At 36.8% G+C, this 26,148-nt stretch overlaps 1 protein-coding gene across 14 annotated transcripts in view; it reads left to right on the forward strand.

Moving 5' to 3' along the window:
- Positions 1–26,148, forward strand: part of MBNL1 (muscleblind like splicing regulator 1) — a 198,993-nt gene that overhangs the window by 34,734 nt on the left and 138,111 nt on the right. For 7 of the 14 annotated variants that reach the window (XM_045088529.1, XM_045088530.1, XM_045088527.1 and 4 more), the window contains exon 2: positions 21,381–22,372. The exons of 5 other annotated variants lie outside the window; for them this stretch is intronic. In XM_045088529.1, coding sequence (XP_044944464.1) covers positions 22,199–22,372 — 174 coding nt within the window. In that variant the 5' untranslated portion in view covers positions 21,381–22,198. Of the gene's footprint in view, positions 1–19,932; positions 21,193–21,380; positions 22,373–26,148 lie in introns of those variants that run through there. 2 more of the 14 variants (XM_045088528.1, XM_045088535.1) reach the window with 2 other exon arrangements.

The raw sequence follows: 26,148 nt of genomic DNA on the forward strand, positions 1-26,148 counted from the left end.
GCCCCTACAATTGAGTGTTGGCCCTCTATAATCGCCAAAGGAGAGATTCAAAGAAAAAAGAAAATCCAAAGAAGGAAGCTTTATGGAACCAAATAGTCAAGGCATGCTGTGTGGAAGAGAAATTTGCCACTCTGTTCAGAAGGTGGAAGGAAACAGTATGAACGGGGGGCAGGTAATGAGGCTGGCTACCATGTTTGAGTGTCTTCTTTGTGAGATGTTGCCAGTTTACATTCTCTTATGAAAGAACCATCTCGTAGTGGTGTTCAGCAGTTAGGGAACTCAGGACTTTGTGGCAGGAGCCACCATTCTCTTCACAGAAGTGAGGAAACAACGACTCAGAGAAGTTAACCTACTTGCCTAAAGTTACACAGCTGGTGAGCTGCAAAACTGAATTGAAGCCCAGTCTTCTCTTACTTCAGAACCACGTTTTTTGTTACCCTATTAGGATTCCGCTGGGAATGGGTGGCTATAGTTATGATACAGTGACTTTAAAACTTCACCCATGCCACAACTGACCTAGGTTGAGAAGGTGTAAATTTAACTTCAAAGGCTGGCAAATAAAATTTCATCTTTTTGCTTTGAGGCTGTCATATAGTCTGACAAATGCTTATAATCTTTGTTTCTTAGATTTAGAACAAAAACAAAACAAAACACACTAGACCTCCCGTCTTCAGCAGAGGGAGTAAGGGCTTGCATTCGTGTGACGTGTTACAACACTGTATTTGGGAGGCTCTCAGAGAAAGCTTAGTGAGGTTCCAGAAGATAATGTACTTTCATACCAATAATGTGATGCTCTAAAATCTTCACCGAGAAACAAATGATCAGGGTAACTCCAGAGTGCATGCTGAATTCACTTATCATCCTCATGTGGTTATTTTATGCTTTCGTGTTCTATCGCGTTCACACACCAGTCTGTGTTCTCAGCCACTGTGTGGCATAGCTTACGATTTTAAGAGATAAACTGTTAATTGAAGACTTGTTCTGCTGGAAACATGTCACTTTGCTAACAAATTCCTCTCTTCATAGAGCTATTTAGAACACATACCAAATGAAATTATATAATGTCTGGGGAAGGAAAATGGAAGAATCTTATGCCATTGCTTTTGGCATCAAAGGAAAACCCTCTCTGTTAATTTAGCAAATATCGATTGAGTGTGGGGTATCCATGGGCTACCTATCATGCTCTGTCCTTCAGAGGATAAAGAGGTGAGTAAAATATGCCCTGTTCTTAAAGTAGTTTCCAGTGTAGTGATAGAAATATTCACAAGTAATGTACGGGCAAAACAAAGTGGGCACAGGAGCCAAGAATAGGCTGCCTGTGGGCAGAGTGTGGAATTTGCCTAAAACCATCCAGTAGACACATTAACTCTTTACACGCTGTGTATGTGAGAGAAAAGACAAAGCCATCCCATGATTTATTTTAATTATGTGATTTCATATTTAAACTGCTTGTATTTCTGTCTCAGTGTTTGATAAAGAAGCATGACCCAAATGTAGTGTCATTCTAGACTAGACAGAAAAGATTACTTTATTTATGGGGTTGGCACTCTGGGAGAAAGGTGGGGAACGCCCAATTTATCGGAAGCTTCTCCATGCTCACACCTTGATGAGGAGAGTAAATCACTCCATATTGACAGTCAAGTTTCAGAGCCTGCAACTTTCGTGTTAACGGAGAAGCAAAGACTATAAGAGAGATGTGTGTTATACCTGACTTTAATGACAAAAGGTTTTGGATATGCACATGGTGCTCTGTTTCCTCCAACTTTTTCTTTGTGAGCAGGAAATAAAGCTGTATTTTGTAGGCCAGCTTCCAAAAAGTGCAACTATGCGTATTCTGTTAAGACCCCATTCAGCTGTGAAGTGTTCATCCCTCGTTTCCAGCATTTAAGCTGCAGTCTCAGTTAGAAGACTCAGAATTTTTCTTTTATTGCTTACCGTTATTCATTTTTAATCAAAAACATTTTTCGTTAAAGCCCACGGCATAAAAAGCTTCACGATAAGGTTTTGACTGAAATTTTCAAGAGAAATTAAGGATAGACCTTCTGCTTTTCTGACGTTTACAGCCCAAAGAAAAAGGTCCATTTTTAGGGAAATAATGAAAACAACCAAACCACAAAAGGATCAGCCTGTTAGCAATCGTAATAATTATAAAAACAGCAACTTATTGTGTTCCATATGTGACCATATATGGTTCGTGTATGGTGCTTTGAGATTTGGGCGGTGCCGTCCCTCTCTCTAGTTTACAGGTGAGAAAATGGACAGTTGGCAAGGTTAAGGTCAGGTAATTTGCCCAGGGATCATGTAGTGCAGTACTGGGAGTGCCACGATCCTAACCCAGAGGTTCTGCTGTTTGTCTGCTTGTTTCCATTTGTCTGGTATGAATTAAGTACACAAATATTGACAGCACTGTCAGTTTGAGACCTAATCCAAGTTGGTTCTGAAAAGACTACAGGAAGGGAAGATGTGAGAGATGGCTTTGGAAGCATTGTGGTCATAAAACAGCAGAAGAGATGATGAAGTGGACTTTGAAGTTTCGCTGGCTTGGAAAGAAGAGCTTGATCAAATGGTCTAATGTGCCTGTGTGGTTTGCGTAGTATTAGTTCTCCTCACACCTAATACCCTCTACCCCGGCGCTCACCGAGATCAGCAGAATCTACTTTTAGACTCAAAATCTTTGCCACCTGTGAAGTTTCTGATGTCACTTCTGAATGACAGAGCACTCTGCCAATTGCTCAGTTGGATGACTTTAAGTGGCACATTTTAAGAAATGTCTCAAGCCCAAAAAGAGTATTGCAAATGTGCTTCTCATTTATTCAGCTGCATTATTGAAGGCATTAGAGGATTCAGTTCATTTCTCTCATCACTAAAATATAGAAATCTTATTGCCAATATTAAAATAATAAAACATTTTATTGAGAATTGACATTCACTTGAAGATGTCTGATTGAACGTTCTGTTTCCCCAATATCCCTAACACGGTAATTAGAGCACGTGCCCGTGTATGTCTTGTGTGCCTGTAGGTGTGTTGGTCTACCGTCCTTCCAGGTACGTATCCTTTATAAAGGATTATGGAGTAGTACATAAGTTACAGTTAAAAGTAGAGTAACTATATGAGGCAAACAGGTACATTCACCAACTAATGTTTAGGAATTTGCTCTGAAGTATTTATTTAATACCATTTTCTGGTTCTCTGCACTGATAGCAAGCAGGACTTATGAAAATGTAGACCCTACGTGGAAATAAAATGAAAGATACTCTGATAGGCAGGTGTCAGTTTGAATACACCATCACTCCAATAGTTTTTAAGGCTTGAGATCAAACAGTTGGTAGAGATGTTATTAAGAATCTTCTGTGTCTTAATAAATTGATCTCCATTGCTCTTTTCTTCCATTGGTGTTCAACTCTAACCAATTCATACATCAACAGTTTTGTTTATAAATGACCTGACACTCATGGATTCGGAAAATGCTTTCCCTTTACATACCAAGAATTCTCATGTTTTTTAGGAGGAATATGCCATGCTAATACAATAATTTTTTGGCAAGAAAATGAAGCACCTATATTTCACTTCAATAGTTCTGTGATAAATGAAGTATAATTAAATGTGCAGATTCTGCAACATTCACTTAAATATTAATTTGGGTTCTTTTATATTCTAGGCACTGTGGTAGGCATTGAATACATAATGGTTAACATAAGCAGATATAATTATACAAGTGCAATTATAAAATTTAGACAACCCTCAAATTTTATATTGGCCATTGCAGAAATAATGACATATTATTATAGTTCTTAACGCCACAAAATTTAAATAATTTTTTCAGGTGATTAAAACCTATTATTTATAGATGTCAGTAAATATTTATTTTACATGAAATAAACAAATGAGAACTCTATCCATGTTCGTTTCCTATGTATCAGGGATGTATTTTATTTTCATGTAAAGAAAAGTACCACTGTATGCTTAGAATATGCTTTTACTATTATGCAAGAGAAATGGCATCACAAAGTATTGCAGAAAGAGAAAACTCAATTTTGAGTGGCAGCGCAATATTCTGAATTTGAAAGGTCAGACTGGTACAGGAGGCTCGGGTTTGCCACTCAATCTCATGCAGAATGCTGTGACAGCCAGGGCTGATACAGCTGAAAATATCTGTAGCCTTGGAAGCCTTGTAAGTTTCAGAAGGTCATTTTGGCATCTAGTAGGAACACTGATTCCCATGGAAGGTCAAACTGGATAGCCTGGCCAAAAAAAAAAAAAAAAAAAAAATAGGTTGCGGAACCCAGCCGTTGTAGATTTTAGACTAATTGTCCCTTGCAGTAACTGGGTATCCTCATCCAGCATGACCATCTTTCGGTGAAATATTTTTAGAGGAGTACACTTTACTTGATGGTGAATTCTAGATTTTATTTATTTATCTGACACACACATACATAGAGAGAGAGAGAGAGGCCGATACTGGGCTCCATCCCAGGACCCTGGGATCATGACCTGAGCTGAAGGCATACGCTTAACAACTGAGCTACCTGGGCACCCCTTGATGGTGAATGCTAAGAAGTTCTCTTTTCTCTTCTGAAACTTCTAAGTATCCCATCTACAACCTTACCTGGTACCAGGACAAACATTACTTCCATTTTATGTGTGATGTATGCTCCATCCAAAAAGATGTGAGTCGGCTTATAACAGTAAAGTGCACATAAAATAGGACTGTAAAAAAGAGACCTAACAAATCAATTAGAAGGAAAAGGGATAAAACAAGTACTTGAGATGAAATCGAGCCCTAAATTTATCTCTCAGCTTTCTGGCAACCAAAGCAAAAGCTTTAGGAAGTAGAAAAATCCCGAGTTTACTTAATAGGACCTCTTCAGATCTCATGTATGGTCTTATTTTTAGCCCTTAGGGTGTTAAGTTAAATAGTCTGACTCCGTCCTTGGGTGAAATCTTGGAATGGATGAATTCCAATTAATTAAGAAGTGAGGCCCAGATTCTTCAGCCTGGCCTTCAAGGCCCTTACTGATTTGGTTCCAGTCCTCAAACACAGCTTTATTTCCCACCAGCCCCATGGCACGTGGGTGCTCCAATCGGACTAGTTCCCCCAGTGCTCGTGTTCTGTGCTTTCCCATACCCCTGTCTTTTCTGGCTCTATTCCTGCCTTCTGGATTGCCATGCCTTTTTGTCTCTAACCAAATGAGATTCATCCTTCTGTCTTTCCATCTTAAATGTCTTATGCATCATGAAACCACCCCTGACCTCTCTCCTTTAACTCCCCGAACTTTATTGTTCTCTCTGTTGTGTACTTCTCACTTTTTTTTTAACTGTGTACAGAAAAGGTGTGTTTGTTTTATGTTCCCCTGTAAGTGGTAAATTCTTCACAGCTGAATCCATGTATTAATACCCTCTGTAGGGGCTCCTGGGTGGCTCAGTGGGTTAAAGCCTCTGCCTTCGGCTCAGGTCATAATCCCAGGGTCCTGGGATTGAGCCCCGCATAGGGCTCTCTGCTCAGCAGGGAACCTGCTTCCTCCTCTCTCTCTGCCTGCCTCTCTGCCTACTTGTGATTTTTGTCAAATAAATAAATAAAATCTTAAAAAAAATACCCTCTATGTCTAGGTTATGTATAAAGGGCCATCAATAAACTGTTTATATAATCAAGACATAGATATAATTTTATCTGTGTATTGTTTATTTTTGATGAATGTGTTTATTCATTTAACAAGGTTATTGTATGTGTTGGACATATTTGGATTTCTTTTAGGAAAATATTTCTTTTTCTAGGAGAGTGGAGAAGAAAAAAGAGAACTGAAAATAAATAAGTGAATAAAAAATAAATAAGCTATTTTTAATTGTTTTGACTTTGCACCTTCATGTTTGAAAGCAATGCATTATTTACCATTTCTTTGTGGCATAAGGCAACTAATATAATACAGAACAGGTTTGTTACATGTAAAAGAAAAGTATCATTTATGCTGTTTCAAACCCTTAGTGCTTTCTCTCTAGTGTACTTTTCCATGGTTTTAACAGCTGTCAAAAGATCTGTCCAACTCTACATGGCTTAGAAGTGTTTTAGACAGTTATTCTATCCCCTTCACTGCTTTTCAAACACTGTTTTAGTAGTTGATATAGATCAGCCTTACTATATGCAGACTTGCTTAGCACATATTCAATTTTATACTTTTAGAGCAGCATTTCGTTTTACTTATAGGGAAGGTTTCTAGCTGATACATTTTAAGCTCCTGTAATGAAAGCTCTGAAGAAAATGTGGGTTCTTCTTGCTCAGAGGGCAGACAAAAATAAAATCATGCTCACAGACCTCTTCCTCAACAATTAATATTGAAATCAGTTACTGAGTATTTACAACCCTGTAATGCATTAATTACTAGATTAAAATTGATTAACAGTCTCAAGAAGCTGATAGACATGGTGTGTAATTTTCACATCCCTAAATGTACATTATTAGTGTCGAGTGAATACCCATGGACATACAAGGACAGTAGCAACCATCTCTCAGCTTTGTAAGGGACCATCTTATCTCCTTTAGAATCTATATGCGAGCCTTTTTCTTTCACTTAAATCTCAGCACAAACCCTGGGTGATACAGTTGTTGCTGCTCTACCATATCCCACTCCAGCCTCATTCTCTCTGTTTTTATCCTAGTTATGGTCATTGTCATTTTTGTAAAGCTTGACGTTAAATTGCCAGCATGTGTTGTGAAAAAAATTTTAAAGATGGAATTAGAAGACCTGATTTGGGATCCCGATTCTGCCATTTAATTGGCTTAGGGGACTTAAGTGAGTCAGTCAAACCGTATAAGCTTCAGTTTGTTTGTTCACAAAGGGCAATATAATAGAACCAACTCTTAAGAGCTGTGAGGGTCAGGGCGCCTGGGTGGCTCAGTGGGTTAAGCCACTGCCTTCGGCTCAGGTCATGATCCCAGTGTTCTGGGATCGAGCCCCGCATGGGGCTCTCTCCTCAGCGGGGAGCCTGCTTCCTCCTCTCTCTCTGCCTGCCTCTCTGCCTACTTGTGATCTCTCTGTCAAATAAATTAAAAAAAAAAATCTTAAAAAAAAAAAAAAGAGCTGTGAGGATCAAATGGCAACAATCAGGTAAAAATAATTGTATACCTATATATAAAATACTATTTGCTGTGTTGTACAATCATAGAATGTATGTGTTCTGGAGGAAAAAAACAAATTTTTCTACTTGGCTCCTCCAGTAGAAACTTGCTATTAAAGAATCAGATGAACACCTGCAGATTTTGTATAAAAACTCAAAAAAGAAATGTAGCATAAACCAACTTCTCAAAAGTTCATCACTTCAAGGGTTTATTACTTAATAAAAGAGAGAGCATAGTTTGTAGTTTTATCCAGAGTAAAGTGGTTCTTATTGTAAGAAGATTAAGTAATTTCTCCCCCCCCATTAATTTTAACAGAGTTTTTACTTTAATTTAAATGAAGAGCTAGGAAATAAGTCAATCAGAGAAAGACAATTAGATGATTTCACTCAGATGTGGAATGTAAGAAACAAAATGGAGACACATAGAGGAAGGGAGGGAAAAATAAAAGAAGACAAAATCAGAGAGGGAGACAAACCATAAGGGACTCTTAATCATAGGTAACAAACTGAGGGTTGCTGGAGGGGAGAGGGTGGGGGTTGGGGTAACTGGGTGGTGGACATTAAGGAGGACATGTGATGTAATGAACACTGAGTGTTATGTAAGATTGATGAATCCCTGAACTCTACCTCTGAAACTAATAACACACTATATGTTAATTAATTGAATTTAACTAAATAAAATAAGTGAAGAGCTAGTTTTTTGTTATATATGAAGACCATGATTTGACTAATTCCCTCATAAAAGTTTTTCCTTATTCTTTGGATACGCATACACAGATGCACACACAAACATACGTAGATACCTACCCATCCATTCATAAATTAATTCCTATTTCATACATACCTATGTTATCAACAGTTGATCTTATATTGTGGTGATTGAGTAGGTGCTTAATTGTTTCTTCATCTTTTTACAAAATGACTTCACTATTATAAATTATTCTCATTGTTAGTGAGAAATAAGAAATCTAAGTATCACTGCCTTTAAAGAATTTAGTGTGTGTGTTTATACACATAATGGTTTATTGGACATTTAAATGATAGAACAAAATGAAGTTTGAAGATCTCATTATGATTGCCTTTTAAATATAACCAGTGCATTCCTTCAGATATACTGGGAAGTTTTTGGGTGTTTTTTTAGTAAGCTAAGTAACTTTTGCATGCTAACTTGGAGTGACTGTTGAACAGGGTGAGAATATAAGTGGTTTGAGACATGATGAGTAGTATCTTAGAGTGATGTGGAGGAACATGCATGGTGCCTGATTAAAAATGATACTTTAAAAAGTGAATATAACAGAATTTTGCATAACATTTTGCAGGTGGGTCAAGTTTTTAAAGTAATTCATAGATTTTAGTAAAAAGCCTTGTTACCAAATCTCAAATAGTCCGACTTTTCAGGACAGATATTCTGAGTTCTTTGGAAGTTTTTGGGTAGATATCTAGGAAACAGTCTGGTGGAAGTAATATTTTAGGTTCAGTTGATTATAATTGCCAAAATTTAATGAGATTAAGAATAACCCAGAGGAATTCAATTAAAATGTAGATTCCTGGTCTTTATCCTCAATTGGTTTAAGGTAGGCCTTAGGAATATATATATAGATAGATAGATATATATATATATATAAGTTACTAATATATATATATATATATATATATATTTTTTTTTTTTTTTAAAGACAGATCACAAGCAGGCAGAGGCAGGCAGAGAGAGAGGAGGAAGCAGGCTCCCCACTGAGCAGAGAGCCCGATGTGGGGCTTGATCCCAGGACCCTGGAATCAATGACCTGAGCCGAAAGCAGAGGCTTTAACCCACCGAGCCACTCAGGTGCCCCAGGAATATATATATTTTAATAGTCATCCCCCAGGTGACTGATGCAGATAGTCCAAGACTCTAGAGCATCAGTATCCAAGAACAAAAAGTGTCCCTGTTAATAAACTGTTGGCAGTTCTTTGAGTTTATTAGCGACCATCAGTGCACTGTAATTGGCCATGGAAAGCTGGTCATTGCTTTTTAAGTGTATCTGATGCCGATGGAGACACACAGAACCTTAATCACTGTCTCATTAGAAGGGTGTGGTCGGCTCTTGGGATTTCCACGTGTGACAGCATTTTTGAAATCACAGAACCTTATAGGTAATTAAAATAACTAAGAAGGGGGTGTTCTTTTTCTATTTAGCAAAGGACCCAAACGTCAGATCCCATATTAGTTTGTTCATAGCCTCTTCAGTCCGTGTACTCTTTTGGAAAGTACAGAATGCTAAGAATGAAATCTTTGATCTCCTAGGAGAAGCAAGACCAACCTTACACTTGACAACATGGTAAAGTCACGTTGTGAAAAAGAATTAAAGCATTCAAAATGCCTATATTTTGCCAGCGAACCATCGTATGTTGGTACTTGTTTATTCTGTGAGCTGTTTCTTAGTAACTAAGGAAGAGTTTGAGGAAGGCAGAGTGAGGGGAGAATGTTTTATTCTCTAACAGGACATATGTCTATTGGCAAAATCCTACAAGAATACATACTTACCTTTGTCCTTTTAATTGGATGGACTTGGTGCCTTAGGAAAGCACTCTACTCCAGGGTCAGAAATGACTACATGAGGAGTCCCAGCCTCGGGGGAAATTACTACATGAGAAAATGTGTATAGGCCTACATGAGTTCACCACACTTCTATTGTGCCTTAGCTAGTTTGATAATGCCTTGCATTATTTATAGTAGTTGTCAGAAACCATTTCCTTTAGTCAATTTGTGTCTAAAAAAGGAGATAGGGGGGAGCAGGATATTTTCTGACATTTGTAGAAATAATGTGTTAAAAAAAAGCATTCCCTTAATCATATGACATTGTGCTGTCAGTGATTTCCAAATATAACATGCTCTGCAGACTCTGTTAACTACACAGTCTGTTTTTATTAATAAGAAAAGAATAGTAAGCTGTATATTGTCCTTTTTGATACTCTGTCAACCCAGACATTCATTCAGACTCCCAGTTCTTGTTCTTCAGCAAATTATTACAAAATGTAAACATTAGGATTGTTTTACGGTAAAATGGTTTATTTTGAGATAATGGGAGTTGAAAAACTGATTTTACAAATGTTTTCATTGATTAGCTGCCATTCTGAGGGCTAACGGTTGAAAATATTTTGTGAAATACAAAGACAAGCTTTTAAGTTCTGCTTCTAGGAGGAAAGACGCATCATACCTTTGGCCTATTCCCACAACAGAAGTTTACAATCTTTTTGTTGTTGTTGTTTTTGAAATTTACAGTCTAGATATAGGGATTGTATCTTTTAAAGGCCTGGAGTAGATTTAGCAATATAGAAAAGCAGTGTTCACTGTTGGTGGAGGCACAGATTGGTGAAAATTTTCTTATAAGAAGCTCATTGTTTGTAGTTACTATATACATATACATTATGTTGTAAGTATGTTATTGAAACCACTCAGTGTAAGAATAGTTTTATACATGCATTATAGTGTTGCTTATGAGAAGTTTGCATTAACCTAGGTGGCTGCTATTAAAAAAAAAATGGACAAAGAATGGAAAAATACATAGTTTTTGAAAAGTATTTATATTGACCTATGTGTATTGACAAAGAAAGGTCATCTTATGTCCTGGAAAGCAAGCCTCAGAAAAATATGCTTGTTAGTGTGCTTCCATAATTTCCATAAGATAAACTTATGAGTGTGTATATGTAGGAATGTTTATGTGTATGTGAATGCGCATAGATATACTGCATATACTGTACTAATAAGAGGTTACTTTTGGCATGGTAGGGGGTCTGATTTGGCAGTGGAGTGGGGTGGGAGCGTTCAGCTGGACTTTATTAAAACCCTTCTGTATAATTAAAATTTATTATAATTGAAAAGCATTCATTTAGCGATGTCTAAAACCAATGAAAGGGAGAAAGAAAAGATGTAGACTTGATGTATGTAATTCATGTAAATTACTTGCTAGAGATTTTTGTTCATCATTTTAATTTGTACTTTACTATCTCTTCCACTATTTAGTAGTTTCTATCTCTATACAGAGAATAGCCGTATAATTTATACCCTGCTTCACAGTACACCCAAAAAGCAGAACCATAGTTAAGAGTGCAGATTGTCAATTGACTTCGGAATTATTTAGATTATTGTAGTCACTGGCAGAATGGAAGTCTAGGTCTGGAGGGAGAAAAGAGGCTTAAAACTTAAATAAACTGTATTTGGTCCAAATTTTAATTTGTTCCTGAGCCTTATAACTCTCATATGAGAATCCTTTATTCTCATAGTCCTAATTGTATCACTTCATAGGTTTTTATTTTATTTGACATCTCTTTCTGAATGTGAGTTCTGTGAAGACATGACATTTTCATGTATGTCTGCCAAAAAGATCCTGTGTATCAGTGACTTAGAGATTCTAGGTCTGCATCATTTGATGCATTTATAATGAGATTTCAGTTCTTAGATATGTTAGAAATTCAAGGACTTAGAGGAACACAAAGGTGTGGTAAACAGTGTACATGTAGCTAAAAAAGCAGGTATCATATAGACAAATCCTCTTTCCAGTTAATATTATGTTTTCAGACTTGCAGATTTCAGTGTGTTTCTCTTTTTATAAAAACTCGGTATATTTACACACACACATACACATACACACACACCCCACAGGAATGTTATGCAGCCATAAAAAGAATTAGACTTTGCTGTTTGCAACAACATGGGCATACCTAGGGGGAGGTTATTATGCTAAGTGAAGTAATCAGACTGAGAAAGACAGATACCATATGATTTCACTAATATGTGGAATCTAAAAAAAAAAAAATGAATAAGCCAACAAAAAGCAGAATCAAACCTATAAATACAGAGAACAAACTAATGGTTGTCAGAGCGGAGGGGGTAAGAGGATAGGCAAAATGGGAAATAAGAGTAAGAAATACAAGTTTCCAGTTAAGGAATGAATAATTCTTGGGAATAAAAGGCACAGTATCTTCAGTGATATTATAGAAGCATTGTATGGTAACAGATGGTAACTCCACTTTGGTGAGTGTAGCATAATATATAAACTTGTCCAGTCACTGTGTTGTATATTTGAAACTAATATAACATTGTGTGTCAACTATATTCAAATAAAAAAATTTATGTTAAGCCCTGTAAGAAATACTGAGACCTATAGGTATGAACTAAATATGCCTCCCTATGTGGACTGGCTTTTAAAATTCTAGACTTCCGCAAAATTCAGCTTGAAGATCTGGGTTATTATATAGCAATTGCAACAATGTGAGCATAATTTGTTGTTGCGTGCATCTCAGACTTAGTTAAGTGTGTGAGTTATAGGGAATCTTCTTCAAAGGATACTTAAGCTACACTGAAGTGAAAGTAGGAGTTACCAGTGCATGTCCTTGTTTCATTACATATCTTCCTTCATCCTTTAAATTAGGGAAAAGCAATGGGGTCTTGACTCAATATTAATTAGGGAAAATAGAATTCTTCTTTATATGTGAGTGTGTGTGAATTTGTGATTTTTTTAAAAGCTGAAGTTAAACAGATTCTAATATTTTATTATTATCAGAAATAAGTTTATTTAAAAAGATAGATTTTAAGGTTAAATATGTCAATAGAAATATTTATAGAATGATTTATATTTATAGGATGATTTATAGCTTGAATATTTGTAAAGTTTGCAGTAAGTATTTTGACTGAGTATTTGTAAAGTTTGCAGTTAGAGATACATTTGTAAAATGATAGAGATTTTTGCTGATTAAATGGAAAGAAATTGTTTATGTACTATGTTGTGTCATGAGAAGTCCACTAATTACTTAAATTGGATCCATTAATATAATACCATACTATATTTATAATTGGTTTCATTCATTATATTCTGAAGAATAATTATCTCTTTATAATAATAGAGATCTCTTTATTTAACTATTAACATACATTTTACTTAGATTTCTCATAATGATTAATAATTGCCCACATATTTTGGGCTGTCTTCAATAGAAATAAATCAGTGAAATTTCCCAGATTGAGGTTGCTGTGTTAGGGTTTAAATCAGACCTATCTGGAAATTCAAGATTCATCTGTTAAAGTGGAGGTTTTGTACTTATATATACTTGACAGTATTGAGGGTTATTGCCACATTAGGATTTTAAAAATTCTGAGAAGTGTGACAACTATGATTAAATCTGGCTCTAATAGATATACTTTATTTTTGGTGTACTCTGACTCACATGCACTGTCTATGTACATATGTATACACACATATATTTATACATATATATATACACAAATATATGTACACATACATATGTATGTCATATATATATATATATATATATATATATGGTCATTTCTTCTCATGTAGACTTTATAATTTAGCTCAATTGGTTGAGTCTGCTCAAGTGAAAAACAGGCACAGGTTAATTGTGGAGAGGACCTTAATGACCACCAGTTGTGAGAGTGATTTCTGCCTTGGAAGGAAAGTTGGGACAGTGGGACAGAGAGGTATGCATGTAGCAGATCTCACTGATGCACGGGGTGCCATGTTTTCTCACTGACCAACTTCATAGTTCTTTTTGAGTTGGGCAATAACACTATTAGGGAAGCATAGATGAATTTGCTACCATTTCTCATGCAATGGAGATCATATTTAAACATGTTTTAAGTTGAAGTGCCACCAACCTTGTAGGAAGTTAGGTGATACTATTCAAAAGATAGAAATGTAAAAAATTTAAAACTAAGATTGTGGTGCCCCCAGTTACTATGCCAAATAAAATTAACTCATTTGGGTAAACTTTAGAATCAAAGTCTATAATTATGGCATTGCACTGAGAATAACAATATCACGTTTTGGCATTCTCAGTTTTGTCATGCTAATTTCACACTGGTAGATTCCATTTGGGTCAGTGTATTGCTGTTCCTGAAAATGGCCAGAATGGCGAGATTTGTTAGCTCTTGAGCACCTAGCAGCATTATTAATTTTGTTGTAGTTTGTGTACTGATTTCCTGTTTGTTATTTTGAAATATTAAATGATACGGACAGCTCAGAAATGACTGTGTTAAGGTTAACAAGATGACTTCTTTGTATAATATGTAAAGTAGACAAAACACTAAATACGCTTAATGTTTTTTCCTGAAGAACGATAAAGTGACATTATAGTATTATGTCATTATACTTTCTTGTAGAATAGCCGGAAATGTTAAAAAGCTGCCTGTTTGAATATCCTCAGAAAAAATTGCAAATTTTCCCTTCTTTTGCCAGAACTGAAGACTGATTCTGTCAGGAAGTCACAGATGATTATTTAGGTGTTTTAAATTTGCAAAGCCACATGTAACTATTTCACATTATTCTGTGGATAAGAAAATCTTCCATCAAATTCATAATTGAGGAGGTACATAAATACAGTCTTTGTTGACTTCATTGCCTCATGCTCTCTTTCCGGTGAGTGGAGTTTGATGCTGGTTTCAGTCAGTTATAAAGGTGACAGAGCTAGTGTATCAAACAGGCCTTGTACCTTTTGTAAAGTACTTACAAACTAGTATGCAGATGTACTAAGAAATATTTACTCATCCCACAAACAGACTGCTGGCTTTCTCTGGATGAGGCACTTTCAGTTCTGGCTGTTGAGTGGAGAACTGGCTTGGAGAGCTGCCTGCTGTCATGGAACTTACATATTAATGGCAAAAGTAGATGATAAGCAGATAGTAAAATAGTTACATAATATTACACCAAATACTAATAAGTGCCTCAAAGAAAAAAAAAAAGGAAGAAAGAAAGGTAAAGGTCTGGCAAGCCTGTGCTGGTGTTGAGAGGAACAGAAAGTTGGATACTCTTTGATAGTGGCTGGAAAAGCTTCCAGGAAGATAACTTTGCAGTAGGGACCAGATGAAGACCAAATTAGGTGCAAAGCTAGTGAGCCAGTATACAGAAGAAGTACAGACTGCCATCATGATGTTTATCTTCTAACGGTCTTAAGGCTTTTAATTTTTTTTTTTAATTTTGCCTGATACAGGAGACAATTCAAAATTCACTTTTTAATCATTGCATCGAAGCTTCCTATTTTCTTTGGTCTTAAATATCAACACTGGAGGGACAATAATCATTTTTCTATTGAGTGCTATTCAATTAGTTGCTTTTGGAATTCTAATCTCTGGCAATAGTGTATCTTCTAATCATGGCCCCTTCATTATCCTTCTGGTAAGGGATCACTTGGTGATTTAGGATATAGAGCCCTCCAGAATTGTAAAGGAGTACTTTGACAGACCATAGATGACTTATTTGAGTTTAGTAAACTTTCCTTTTCTTGGCAGCAGCTTGTCACTCTAACACAGTGCAATGTGTCCGAGTGGCCGGGCCCATTAATAGTCAGCATGTGTGGTTAAAAGTTATCTTTTTTTCTCAGCAGTATTTCTAAAACTTCAGTTATTTTCATATCTCCTTCATGATTTTTGCCAATATATTTACTTAGGGTTTTTGTTTTTGTTTGCTTGTTTGTTTGTTTTTGGTATATTAGTTTTACTCTCTAAATTACTTTTATTAAATGTTAGCTTCTTTCTAAGTAATGCTATCCATGTAATCACAGGCTTGATGAGCTAGTTTTTGCATTCTGAAGCATCTATTAAAATATGTTGTTTCTGCCTCACTTAAAATGGCCATGGGTGCTACCAGTAGTGTGCTTACCCCTTGCTGAGAAACACTGATCTCAGCTTTTTGTTATATGGAGTTGAATACTGCTGAAGACTGCATTAACCCATTCAGACTGCAGTTTTCCCCCTGTAATAACTAACGGTCTTGTTACTCTATTTAGTACCTTAATGAGTAGAGAAATTGCTGTACAGCTTCCAGAAATGCCTAGTTGGTTTGCGTACTGAAATCTGTTAATATTTGGGGCAAGACCTGGACAAAATTGTACTGTGAGTTAATTCACTAATGTCATGCATTGCTAATTATGGACTTGTTGACATTAGCGAGTCTGGGGGAAAAGTTATGGTTTGGGGCAAGGGGCTTCTTTTTGTCAACTTCAAATGTTGTGTGGTGAAATTGACTTTCTTTTCCAATTATGTTGAAGCTGTCTTAGTAAATAAAAAATAAAACAAAGTGAAACAAAACAAAAAAAAAATAAAACCAAACCTCAAATAATTACTTTGTTAACTTCCTTAATATGTAAGCTATTTCAAAATCAAAAGCTTATGAAAAAAGTCCCCCAAATTCCCAGCTAACTGCTCTGGGAGGCAGTAGGACCAAACTCCCTATATATGGTTCAAAAGAACTGAAATGATGATCACACGTATATGACTAAGACATTTAGCCTTGCTCATAGAAGCCATCCAGTTCTCCAAAACAGAATTTCAGTCTTCTACCTTGCAAGCACCCATTTAGCCTCTATTGCAGTATGTAGGCAGCCCTTAAGTAGCCATACAAAGCTATCCACTGTCCGTTTTGATGCTAATATATACTGTGCGACTTATTATTAGCAATATACCACACTGTTTTACTTTATCCTTGATCCTTTTCTTAGCTTCCTACCCTCCAGCTTTACATTCATGTCTTTTCCTATTTCCCTCTTCGTATCTTAAAGTAGAAAATGTATGTGATTTCTGATATTACTCAAGGAGAAACTGGATCTTGCTTCTTAGAGCAGAACATGCTTATTTGTAGAATGTGTCACGTCATGGGAGAAGCTCTTCAGTTAGTGTTTGGAGTTTGATCAATAGGTACCAGAGGGCTTGTGGTTATATCCGTTTTAAGAAGTTTGATTCTTACTGCAAAACTATTAAATGGTCCAATTTTTTTTTCTTTTTTTTTTGGTGCAGGGAAGTTTATTATAATATGTTGAAGTATAGGTCAAGCATTTCCTTCAGAAACAATTTACCTCTTAGTAAATATCTTTACAGTAGAAATATTTTCCTCAGTAATATTTACAAACAACACATAATTTTAGAACAAATAGGTTTGTAAGAATTCTTACAATGCAGACATTACCCATACACTTTAAGCACCTTCTCTATCTCTAGAATAAATATCCATTACTAATTGAAATAATGTTTTGAGAATTCAGTATTGATCCAAATCCCACACAATCTTAATTTACTTTGATCCTTTTCCAACTATGAAGATTTCCAGTCTTCCTTCAAGTTCTTCTGTTTGAATAAAGAGGATTATAAAATAGTACTATAATCTGATACCAGAAGTTTAGATATAATCTCAGTTCTTTACCCCAGTCCCCCATATCAAGGACTGCAACACTCATTGCCTGGTGCAGCTACACTAACAGAGCATAAAGTTGGTGTCCATTTTGACTGCTCAGTCTCTGTGCCTAGATAATAGGAAACATTTTGACTATCATCTTTGCCTATACATTTGGCAATTAAAATAGTACTGAACTTACAAATACATGTCTATCTATAATTTTTTTCAGGAACTCTTTTTGAAGTGAGTAGAATATCTCTGCTACAGAAAAATAAAAATGTCCAAAATACCCATTTGCAAGCATTTTACTAATTAAAGTGTGTTTTGTGCCTGAGTGAGATTAAGCCTGGAGCATGGTTAAAAAAAAAAAGGAAAAATAATCAACTCTGGAAATGGATTTTGTGGTTGTATTTAGACATAACCACTGACCAATGAAGATATTTCTAGTGATACCATTATCCTTTTTCATGCTGTGGGACCTGGGCCCTGCAGGTCATGATGAACTATTTCCTTGCTGTTGGGGATGTGTCCTTATATACATGTTTATTCCTGTGAGTTTGAATAAAATTTATTCATTTATCAAACATTTTAAAGGCATCTGTTATGTTCCAGGAACTGGGATAAAATAAAAAGTGGTGGTAGGCCCTGTTGTCGGGGAATTTATAACCTTGGGGGCCAAAGTTCCAAGAGCTATAACGTACCGAGGCTGTTCTGAGATGGATAGTGTTTAGTATAGTTGGTGCAGCCGTCCAGAGAAGGTGATATTTGAATAGCAACTTAAATAAGAAGGGATTTACCAAGCCAAAGGGATGAGGAAGTGTGTCACACCAAACAAAGGGTTAACACGTAACCATTCCTGGAGCTACACCAGCATAGTACACGCCAAGAGGCTTCCCAGCTCTCGGCAGCTCCTCTCTCTGAGGGAGGGTACTATAGGGGCAGCAATGGGAGAAATCAAAAGGTTAGAATGTGTCGGTTCAAGACAGGAAAGGTTCAAGAAAGAGAGAACTATAGCTGCTGTTAGAGGTCAAGTAAACATAAGGACTTGGGTAGTCTTTGGATTTGGCTCAAACTGGAGCCTTGATGGCCATTGCTGAACAGAAAGTAGGGAGTGTGGAGGTCACACTGATACAGATTCAAAACTGAAGAAGCAGAAAAACGGCACATGGAGATGACTCTTTAGACATGAGTCTGGGAACAACTGATGAAGAGCATTAGGGAGAGGAAGGACACGTAGCTAGGCAGGGTCCCCTTTCTCCTGCCACACCACCTCCTCGAGTTCAGAGCTACCTCGGTATGTTGAGGACTAAGAGAAAGCATGTGGTCAAGGCCGGTTATTTACGGGTAGAGGGAATGTAAAGGGAATGGGTGTTTTGAGAAGGAGTGAGTCAAGGCAGACGCTTACGGTGTGCAAGGGAAGGCAAAACTGGAAGAGAAAAATGAAACATACAGAAAGATTGTTTAAAGATGGGTGGTGGGAAGATGAGACCTCTCTCTCCTGCCTGAGAGCTGTTCTTTTCACTATGAAATATCTGTGACATGTAAGACCATCATCTGCTGCTAGGGAGAGGAATATGGAGGAGGAAGGGCTTGAAAGTGTTGAAGCTTTAGAAAAGCTGCTGTGTGGAATGTCTGAGGGAGCTGTCCAGGGCTGGGGGAGGATTCCTGGGCAGTGGGAGGGCCCCTGTGACCTGAGAATAGAGTAATTGATAGAGGCAGTGATGGTGTGTGTGTTTGTGTTCATGTGTTTTGTTATACATTTGTTTATAGGGTGTGTTCATATGTGTGTTTATGTATTTCTGTGCCCTAAAGGTAATTCCAGTCCGGATGTAGTAATCAATCATTTAATTTACCAAAGTTACAGAGCTCCATATATTTTCCATCACTGTGCGGGGCACTGGGGTTCTGAGACGAGTGACATTGTTTCTGACCTATAATTTAGTGGGTCATACATAGAAGGGAATAACACACCATATGGGGATGCAAAGATAATTCAGAAAAGGCTGTGCCAATAAATGGGTGGGTGGAGATGGAGAAAGTGACATCTTGGGTGTTTCTTGGAGAAGTGACATCTTAGCTGGCTTCCAAAGTAGGTGAATGGTTACAGGTGAAGCACTTGAAGATTCCAGAGAGAAGGACAGAAGAGGTTGTTGGCCGTAGCTGGATACATGCTAAAGGTCTGGAGGAGTTGAGAAATCCTGAGTGTAGAGCAGAGTCAGGAGGGTGGATGAATCTTAGAGTTTATGACCAACTTGACTTTGTTTTTATATATTTAGGAGGTAGGACCAGAAAGTTTTTTGAAAATAAAAATATTTCTTGAGTTGGTTCTTTTTAGCTCCCCCTTTTTTTTAAGTTGTAGTCTTACTACAGTGTTCCTTAAACCTGGCTTCTGCTAGTTTTTTTTTGTTGTTGTTGTTTGTTTTGTTTTGTTTTTAAATTAGTATTAAGAATGACAGTATTGGGGCACCTAGGTGGCTCAGTAGGTTAAAGCATCTGCCCTTCTGCTCAGGTCATGATCCCAGGGTTCTGGGATTGAGCCCTGCTTTGGGCTCTCGGCTCAGTGGAGACTCTGCTTTTTCCTCTCCCTTTGCCTCCCATCATGCTTGCTCTCCCTCGCAAACAAATAAATAAAATCTTAAAAAAAAAAAAAAAGAAGAAAGACACTATTAATCCTAAAAGAAAATTTTTCAGAATTCTGCTAGATATCCATAGGTAGATCTATTCAGGTTCTATATTTACACATTTATATCCTGTATTCCGGTTTCCAAATCATGGTTCCACATGTACCATATGCTAATTGACCATATTTGGCCTTAGAAGAAGTGTGATCAAACATTATTATATTGTGCCAGTGCCTCTGTGGAGTGGGAAATTTTTGGAGTTATTAAAGCCTTGTTTCCTTTGTTGGTAACATTCAAAAGAAAAAAAAAACCTACGCACTTTTGTTTCTGTAAGTACTAAGCATTTTCAGAAAGTTTTTTCATCCTGGTTGAAAGAGAAAGTAAGTCGTGAGAGGCAAAAACGCCCTGCTGTTAGGAGCAGCCTCGTAGTAGATCACTGGGCGACAGGGGAGCCCCCAGCCCCCAACCTCCGGCTTCGTTCGTACCTCCGAAGTGCATCGTGCTGCCCAAATCAAATTGCTCACTTAATATTTAATGTTTCTGCGATGGAATCACTTTCCCCCTTGAGGTTGACTTCAGATTTGCCAGACACACTGACAACACTGCACTCCTTATTTTCCCCACATGACCTCAGCTTCTGCTTCAAAAATGTTCAAATAAAGGATGCTTTTGTGCGCATCTCGCCTGCCTGTGATATATTGACAAAGTGTCTGCCGGCTGAATGGAATAGTTTTACAGTATGAGAGCTGCTTTCAGTGGAGGGGCAGGACTTGGGCTTTAGAAGGAAGTGAATTGGATAGGTCAGGAGAATGTACCATTTGTAAACACCCCTTTCCTTTTTTATTCACGTGTCAGGACAGCGGGAGCAGGCTGTTCAGTGCCTGTCCCTGCGCAGAGCCGGAGGGAAAAGCAGCTTGGAAGTCAGCTGCAATTTTTAAACCTTGCCTTTATTCACCGGTAATGATCTTCAAGTGCTTGGACTTGTCTTAGAAGCTGTTTTGAAACTAACATGGTTTAGTCCACTAACTGCATGTTGGGTAAATTCAAAACCCACATGCTCGTCCTCTTGCAGTGGAATAAGTCACATCTGATGGACATTTTCTGTGCTTATAGCATAGTAATGAACGTCTGACAGGCGCGACCTTTCATAAGACAACCCACACTATTGGCTTTCTGCCCAGAATATTGCTGCAACACTATCTGTGATTGGTTATCTCTCTATCATGCATTGCTTCACAAGGGGAAACGGCCCCTTTTTTTAATAAATCTACGATGGCTGGCTGCAATATGCTTCACTGTAAGTATTGTGTGTGTGTGTGTGTGTGTGTGTATGTGTGAGAGAGAGACAGAATGAGCAAGAGACAGAGAGACAGAAAAGCTGACTTGAATATTACTTAGTCTGGTAGCACATGGCAAGGTTGTGATACTGTAGGACATCAGTGAAGTGCTACTTAGTAAATCTTAACCTATCTCTTTTTTCTACAGGTTGGTACTAAGAAGTGCCTTTCCTGACGTCTCTGCTGCTTGGACCCGCTTCTAGAGCAGTCTCTGCTTTTGCCTTGCTTGCTGCCAGCTAGACTGTGACGACAGCACATCCACCCTCCACCTCTAGCCCAGACACCCCCATTTCTACTTATAATCAAGACAAAAGCTCTAAGTATCTGGCATTGCCCTAGGCTGCTTTAGTTTTAAAAGAAAAGTTTGCTGAAAAAGTAAGATCTCTTCTGCCAGGAAATCAAGGAGGAAAAAAAAATCATTTTCTCGATTTGCTCTAAACTGCTTCATCTGTCTATGCCAAACTAATCAATACCGATTGCACCACCAAACTCCATTGCAAATTCAGCTGTGAGGAGATTCCCTTTCAGACAACTTTGCTGAAAGCAGCTTGGAAATTCGGTGTCAGTGGGTCTGCCACGTTTTCATGCTTGCATTTTGGGCTCCAAATTGGCACTGGGAAGGGGTTACTGAGAGCACAAGGCTGATTCGAGGCCCTACTTTTAAACATTCATCTACTTACGAGTCTAGTATTTCTCTAAAAACCAAAACCTCTTTGAATTAACAGTTTCATGCTGTGAATTTCTAGTGGGAGATCTTTTCCTTGATATTGACAACAAAATTTTCCATGTACTTTTAAAGCAGGGAGTGGGGAAAAAAGTATTTTGGAGGGGACATTTTCACCATCATTTTACAGTTTTATCAGTTCAGCTTTTTTTGGGGGGGTTGTTGTTGCTGTTTTTTTTTTTTGTGGGGGGGTTGGGTTTGTTGGTTTCACTGAAAAATTTAACTACCTGTAAAATCTAAACATGGCTGTTAGTGTCACACCAATTCGGGACACAAAATGGCTAACACTGGAAGTATGTAGAGAGTTCCAAAGGGGGACTTGCTCACGGCCAGACACGGAATGTAAATTTGCACATCCTTCGAAAAGCTGCCAAGTTGAAAATGGACGAGTAATCGCCTGCTTTGATTCATTGAAAGTGAGTAACTATTATATTATTTTAAGGATACGCAATAATTGAATAAAGGGGATATGGACATATAGTCCCTTGAGTTTGGAATTATGGATTGCTTTGTTAATAGTTTAGTTATACATACTGTGTGTTCTTACTAATGTTTTTGGGGGAGGGGGACTTTTATTGAGAAGCAATAGAGCCATGTCTGGCCAAACTTTGTTTGTTATGAGTAACTTCATCAGTCCTTTAATGCAGTATTTTTTTTTTCTAAAAGAGAGTATCAGCATACTTTTTACTTAGTTATAGCAATGTCAATGTCTATAGAAATAGTAAACATAGATAGATAGGTGTGTTAGCATATGCTTAGATTGATTTTACAAGGCCATGGCAATAGCTGAATGAAGATGATATGTTTTCCCTTGTTTGTTAAGGTGCTGCACCATTGCTTGTAAAAGAACAGATTTCTAGGCAGCTAAACTTGGCTAGAGTTTTTATATTAACACTATGAAATCGTGGGTTTCCTTTGTATTGTATAAGCATATTCTTTTAAGGCCAGAAGCAGTGAATTTTGTGGAAAATAGGGAATTAAGGTTCTCCTGCTCCAGTACTCTATCTGAGGCATAAACTTTGTTGAATGTTGAGTTTCATAAATAAGCAGAAACTTTTAAATATGAGTACTTGGATTGTTTTTTTTTTTTTAGCTCCTAAACTTCTAATGTAAAATAACTTAGTTTATTTTGTTGGATCCTGATCATTTTGAAATTTGTAACAGTTTCAGCTAGAAGTGTTAAAAGTTAGCTTTTGTTGGGCAACATAATACTGAATACAAGATCTGCTTTAATATGTCTTGACATTCAGAAATGTCATTGGTTCGTATTTCAGGTATCAAGTTTGAAAATGTGCCTTTTAATAAGATAGCATATGTGTCTTTATTCTGACATTCAAGGTCAAGACTAGAAATGTGAAGATTTCTGGTACTTATTTGGTTTAATTGAATTGCCTTTAAAAACTAATGTGCCAGTAGAATTCACTCTTTGAATCTGTGGATGGCGGAGTTGGGGGGAGTCACTATTGTTTCTACATCTGTAGAGAAGTAAAAGTTTTATAGATCCATCTTGTCTTTTACAAAAAAAAAAGTGCTATTATAATAAAAATGCTTTCTTTAATAACATGGGGTGAATTAAATGAAGTAGTCTACTCATACGTTAACTCCTAACTAACTCTGATGTGTTGAGTTAACGTGTGAGTTGACTATTTCAGTTAATTGCTTCTTGGCTTAGCTTGGGCTCCTACTTTGCCAAAGTTTTCACCAAAGACTCAAGGATATTATCTTCAGAGTAGTAGATCAAGGAAGTGTTCACAACAACAAAGGTATCTAATAGTATTAGATTATTTCTTCATGTCATAGTCATAAAGATCAATAAGCCAAAAGTTATCTTCGGGCATTTCTCTTACTTTCCTTGGAAAGGCATCGACGAAGGGCACAGTGGTTGTACCTTTGTGAATATATATTCCTGAGTTCCTGCTGACTGAATTTAGGTGTAATTAGAGATGAGGGCCTATAAAATGAGGGGCAAATGGCTAATTACACTTGTCGGTAACCAGCTGTGTCCATAAGTAACCCTGTTTTGACCCAATTACTAGTAAATCCAATTTTTAATCCTATAGAGAGTTGATGGTGCACTCGTAGCTACCAAATGAAGGACGTTAAACTTGGCTGTGACATTGAGTGGTTTCACAGAAGACCTGCCTCCACAGCACTTGGAAACATTGTGAAACGTTAAAATTCAGTTGCTATTTTCTCATCTCAAAATATTTTTTTAGTGGCTGCTCACTTGTAGACACAGAACAGTCTCCCTTTGAGTAAAACAGCAGCATTGCTTAATGACATGCTGTGTGGTTAACAAGATTGAACTGCCACATCAAGGACTTTTTTTTAATAACGAGTAATTTCAAGATTTAAATTTACTTATGAAATGAACTCATTATAGCAGCTAATCAATGCAAACTTTGTCCTCGTTCTTTGTCTTTCTAAGAGAAACTGGAATTTAATTTATCTTGTCTAAAACTTGGAAAATATTTTGATTTGAATAAGGAGAAAAACAAACAAAATTTATTTGTGGTGGAGGTTCATACCCAGAACAATAGCTCCTAAAATGTTAGTGAAATAATCAAATTAAGAATTCATTTAACCGATTTGGAATATGTAATTAAGTATTCATGTTTCAAAAGCCACCTTTCTTAGATATGTATTTATAACTAACACTTTTTGGCTAAAATAGATCAAAAACATACTTTAACAGTTAAAGGTAACTCTGTGACTCATGCTTGAAGTTCTGAAATTTGGGAGCATTATGAGGTTTCCATGCCAATAACCGCTAGATCATATGTATTGTTTCAGAGAGTAAACGGAAGGAATCTAGAAAGCTTGTAATATCCTGACTTCTTTAATTGTGTTGTATGTTTTCCTACAATCCATAGTCCAGCCTTTTGTGAGTTCTTGAGCCATGAGATGGAGGTAGCCTGTGTAATCTACTATTTTTAGCAAGTTAGGAAAGCAAACCAAATACTCTGTGAGAGGACCCTGTGAAATGGCTGTAGCCTTCAGCTGTGCTGTTGCAGACTTTGGCCAGGCTCCCAGGTGACTTACGTTCGTAGCAGACTTCTACTTAGAAGAGGATTTGTTTCATTAAAAACAGAAGTCGAACAGTTCAAGACAGTATTTACGTAGAAGAAATCAATTGGTATATTGCTGAAGGTAATAGGAAGGAAATTTAGCTGATAGTATTTTAGTTGCATATCGGTGATTTCCAAGTTTAAATAACTTAGATTAAATGTACTGTGTGAAAACACAGAATTCTGTATCGTAGTAGATGTGTTGCTAAGTGAAATGAGAGTACACGATAATTAGGAATATGTGTTTATATTAAGCATGTTGGAAGTAGAATAATAACAGGAAGAGAGAGCAAAAGCTGTAATATTGTGTGTTAGTTTATAAATTAAACACTATTTTATACACTTTATTGTTCTCACTTAATTTTGCTTTTGTACTTGTAGTCTCCATTGACAGCAGTCTAAGAATATATTCAAATTGAGAATGAGATTGCTTATACACTATAGATTCGAGTGTTTTCGTTACTTCAGAAATGGTGAACATTTGAAAAGGTAGATTATTTTAGGATGGAAAGGATTTATTTATAGCTTGTGAAAGGGATACCAAAGAGGGAAAAAAAAAACCCAAAACCTGAAGAAAAATGTCAACACTGAAAGCTGCCATTAAAATACTATATTTAGAAATGATTTAAATAACAGTTAATTGGCAAGTTACCTATTTTCTTCAGTAATAATTACTCAACTAAAATTTAGGTAGTTGTTTAAAGAAAGCCTGGAATGTATTTTATTGTGATGTCAAGTTACTTATGCTATCAAAAAAGTATGCTTTCACCCTGTGATCAATACAAAAAGACTACTGCTTACTGAATTTTTCTTTTTCAGATATCCATTCATTTTTCAGGTGCAGCAGGAAGGGCGATATTTATAACCTTCATATTTACTATCTATTTTCTAAAAATCTAGCAAAATTCTTTTACCTTTGAGAACTTTACTCACTTGTTTTCTTATCAAGTTAGGCAGTTTTGTTTTAGATAATTAAGGTTCATTTCACTATTCTACACATTTGTGTACATTTCTAGCCCAGCCAATCAGATTTGTCATAGAGATATCAGAGATCAGATTCCACTGCAAAGTGGCAGGGGCTCACGGGCCCTGAGTGAACACATTTAAGGTGCTTCTGAAGACCT

Source organism: Mustela putorius, unplaced genomic scaffold, assembly GCF_011764305.1.
Source record: "Mustela putorius furo isolate JIRA1106 unplaced genomic scaffold, ASM1176430v1.1 tig00003834_pilon_pilon_pilon, whole genome shotgun sequence".
In the NCBI taxonomy this organism is placed as follows: domain Eukaryota; kingdom Metazoa; phylum Chordata; class Mammalia; order Carnivora; family Mustelidae; genus Mustela; species Mustela putorius.